Here is a 4,257-nt window from a genome sequence, read left to right as displayed (position 1 = left end):
TATATATATATATATATATATATATGTATATGTGTGTGTATATATATATAGATAGCAATCTGGACACAGCAGTACACACAATTCTCACACACATGCATTTTGAATGTGTATTGATTGACTGATAGAAGTTTAACAACGATACACTTGAAATAGATCAAATATGAAATCAGAATAAATAAGCTGAAGGCTTGGTTCATTTAATATTGCAAAACATATCTGGATTACTCAAGCCTAATATATTTGTGGGAACTTCATTAACAAAAAGTCAGGTAGTCTTGTTTTATTGGACACTGGAGGACTGGAGGTGGTGTAAAGTTATATTTAAACATACTTAAAAATGAAAGGGGGGTGGCTGCTTACAATATGGAAAATTGTCAGTCTGTCTTCTAGGTTTCATTGTCTGCAACATGTTCCAAGGATTATATGGTTTATGGATGGTGCTCTCAATATTTTTGTGTTGGAAGAAAGTTTGAAAAGAATACATAAAAGCAGCAGATTTATTTTTCTGAATATTCTTCTAATTTGGCGTAATATAGGCAGGGTGGAAACCATAAACAGAATGAATATTTAGGGGCATAAAAGTTAAACAAAAAAAACTAGATGTTTTTAAAAAATTAGTGCTTGAGAGACCTAAGAGAGCAATATGGTACAACCGCACAATGATTTTTAAGGTAACCATTTAAATAGGCTTTTTCCTATGCATGAAAGAAAAAAAGAACACAAACTAAACGTGTTCTGTTTCCTTTTATGAGATTTTCTGTGAATAAACATACAAATTACATTTTTTGCTGCAAGACACCCTTATTTAACTAGAATTTGTATAGGACCCAGAGAGGAGGGTCTTCTTGGGTTCAGCAGGATGTCATCTGTAAATAGGCTTAGATTGGATTGTCTTTAGATTGTGAAGTTTTTGTGATGTAGTAAGTTGTTAGGGGGCTGCCAGTGTCAAAAAATTCCTGAGACCCCTTTTACTTACAGTGAATGCAAGCTGCAGCCTCATTCCTATATTTGAACCATTCCAGCCTCTCTAGTGCCAACATCAAATCTTGCCGCAGCAGCCTGCTCACCCCTATGTATAAATGACAGTGATAGTTTCATTGTAAAGGCTGTGAGGTACAGAGTGAAGATGGTTGGAACATAGATATATATGTTTTTTAAATCCAAGAGCTATTGTAACAAAATATACAAAGAGCAAAACTGATGTGGAAAACCAGCAAAAAACATTCTTCTCTGGAACTTTAATGCAATAAAATTTGCTTTAATTAGGTAAGAGAAGATAAAGTTAGTTAAACATTTGCAGTCATGTGTAACTCATGGTGCATTTCTGATTTTTGTTCATATTTTTTGTTACAGGTATCTGCATGCATTCCAGTTTTCAAACTGGCTAGAAACTGGAAGCCTGTTTTATTTTATTGTCATTTTCCTGATCAGCTCCTTACTCAGAGGGTGTCCATGATTAAGAAAATCTACAGAGCTCCCATTGACTGGCTAGAAGAGAAAACAACCGGCATGGCTGACTGCATTGTAGTCAACAGCAAATTCACTGCTAAAATATTCCAGGAAACCTTTTCTTCATTATCTCATATTCAGCCAGATGTCTTATATCCATCATTAAATGTTAGAAACTTTGAATGTAGTTTTTTTGATGACCTCAGCGAACTTGTTCCAGTGGGCAGAGAAATTGTATTTCTGTCAATCAATAGATATGAGCGCAAGAAAAACCTTACACTTGCTCTTAAATCCTTATGTGCTCTTCAGGCTAATCTGAATTTTAGCGACTGGAAAAAAATTCACCTCATTGTAGCTGGGGGTTATGATGAGAGAGTTAGGGAGAACATTGAACATTATCAAGAGCTAAAAAACTTTGCAGAAGAAAATGAAATTGGTAATCATATTACTTTTCTAAGATCATTTTCTGACAGGCAAAAACTTAATCTTTTTCATAACTGTACATGCATATTATACACTCCCAGTAATGAACATTTTGGCATTGTGCCCGTTGAGGCTATGTACATGCACTGCCCAGTAATAGCTGTCAATTCAGGTGGCCCTCTCGAATCAGTTGTGAATAATGTGACCGGTTTTTTGTGCCCCCCTAATGCTGAAGCATTTGCTGATGCCATGGAAAAATTTGTTAAAAACCCTTCACTTAAAACAACCATGGGAAAGTCAGGACATGCAAGAGTTCTAGAAAAATTTTCTGCTGAAGCATTTACTGATCAGATCTATCACTTTGTATGTAAACTAACTGAATATAACTGATTTTTAAATAAATTGGTTTGTTACTGAACAAGGATGTATGAGAAAAACAGCACTGTTACACAGAATATGTGATCACATTTTTTCTTACTTTAAAAGGTACTTTGTAAAATCACCCTAAAGGACAATTACACTTATAAAGGCATTCACGATATGTGCAGCTGAATGAACAAATGAAGAAAAAAAAGTAAACTTTGGACATGGCGGGGGATTGACGGGCCAAGACACTATGGGCCTTATTTAATAAAGCATGCCAAGGATGGAGAATATATTTTTATCAGTAAACCTGGATGTCCTGGCAAATCTAATAAATTTCTTAAACGTCATTTGCTATTTGTTAGCAAATGTTTTCAATCCTGAACCAGATCCATTCATGCTGCATCACCCAGGTTTACCGATGAAAGTGTATCTTCTCCAGCCTTGGAGAGCTTTAATAAATTAGGCGAGAGGTTCTTTATGCACAATAAAGGCTGGTTAGAGTATAGGAACAGAAGTCTAGTCAAAAAAACTTCTTCAGCTTTGTAGCTCTGCTTGACAATGTGGTGTTTCAAATGTATGACAATGAATTAAAAATTATCAAATTTGGATTGTCAAATATTCCTATACTAATGACTAGCTACTGTTATCAATTGTTTGAAGCTGCTTTAGGACCAAAAATTGTGACAATACGGAAAAATATATTTAAAATCATTGTGAAAACTGCTAAAAGAGTGGCTATCTTTCAAGAATATATACTGCAGTAAATAAAGCATACATTTAAAGGACTTATGCACTGGTGCAATATTGGGGAGAGTACCAATGAGATTCCCCTTTAAAGGTACAGCAGTGGAAGTTAGAGCCGCTCTTTAAGGCTTATGTCTAAGAGTGTTGGTGTTCGAATTCGGGTTGTCCTTATATTCGACCCAAATATGGCTGTTTGAATTCGGATAGACATGACCCAGAAAAGAGTTTCAACTGCAAAAATTAGGATAAAAAAAAAAATATGTATTTTTTTTTTACAGGTTTTCCTACAATGACATATCTCTTACTCTGTAACACACTTTCCAGCAGTAATATTATGATACATTTGTTACATTTTTCTTTTATCCACTGTGAAAAAAATGTAACAAATATATCATATTACTTTGCTGGAAAGTGTGTTACAGAGTAAGAGATACCTCTAGTGCAGGGCATCGGCTGCAATCATTGAGAAGAGTGTGGGATCCCCGGGGAGCAATCTGATTGCTCTTGCAGCCCTTAATAGTCCCCACAAATAACCCAAATTCTCTCACTATTGACTTTCATTGGTGTTCAAATTCAACATTCGGTCACCCAAACAATATCTCACTATTCGATTCAATAGCTGTCGAATCCAAAGGTGAGATATTCGACCAACACTAATGTCTAATAGTATGGACACAAGAACATAAATTCCCTCTGAACAACTACTGAATCTTCTATCACAAACCTGGACCAAGGCAAACCAACTTTCACTTAAATATTTTTTCATTGTTATTCTCTTTTGGTTGACACTGTTGCTAACATTTGGCGATTGTTCTTTGATTAGTCTTTATTTTTCTGTCCTGTTGTGCACTGTTTCGTTGTCTTTTACATATTAAGGCTGGGTCTACACAAACGTTTTAATAAAAAAAAAGCATGCAAAGGTTCCTACTGCGTTTATATGAGTTTTTTTTTTGTAGGGCTCCCACCCCAATGCTACCTGCTATGTAAGTGGCCCCTGGGGGTCCCTATGTTGCATTTTCTTATGCAACATCAACACAAATGTTCAATCCTCACAATTTTTTAAACTTGTAATCCCCATATCTTGAAATTCTTTACTGAAATTTTGGGTATTAGCACCCTAAAATTTTCAAGTCATTACCAAAAATTTAGGAGATCTGAAGGATTGAACATGGTGAGTTGTTAGGCTGCAGAATATGACAAGCAGACTTTTTACACACATCTATCACACTGCAGGTAGATAAAATTAACAGGCAGTTTTTTTTTTTTGCCCAAAGA

General features: G+C 35.2%; 1 protein-coding gene across 3 annotated transcripts in view; it reads left to right on the top strand.

Annotated features, from left to right (window-relative positions):
• ALG2 (ALG2 alpha-1,3/1,6-mannosyltransferase) overlaps positions 1–3,905 on the top strand; it is an 11,884-nt gene extending 7,979 nt beyond the window's left edge. For all 3 annotated transcript variants that reach the window (XM_072412056.1, XM_072412054.1, XM_072412055.1), the window contains one exon: positions 1,354–3,905. In XM_072412056.1, coding sequence (XP_072268157.1) covers positions 1,354–2,262 — 909 coding nt within the window. In that variant the 3' untranslated portion in view covers positions 2,263–3,905. The remainder of the gene's footprint in view (positions 1–1,353) is intronic.
• The last annotated feature ends 352 nt before the right edge of the window (positions 3,906–4,257 follow it).

Source organism: Pyxicephalus adspersus, chromosome 5, assembly GCF_032062135.1.
Source record: "Pyxicephalus adspersus chromosome 5, UCB_Pads_2.0, whole genome shotgun sequence".
NCBI classification, from domain to species: Eukaryota; Metazoa; Chordata; class Amphibia; order Anura; family Pyxicephalidae; genus Pyxicephalus; species Pyxicephalus adspersus.
This window is presented reverse-complemented; position numbering and strand designations above follow the sequence as displayed.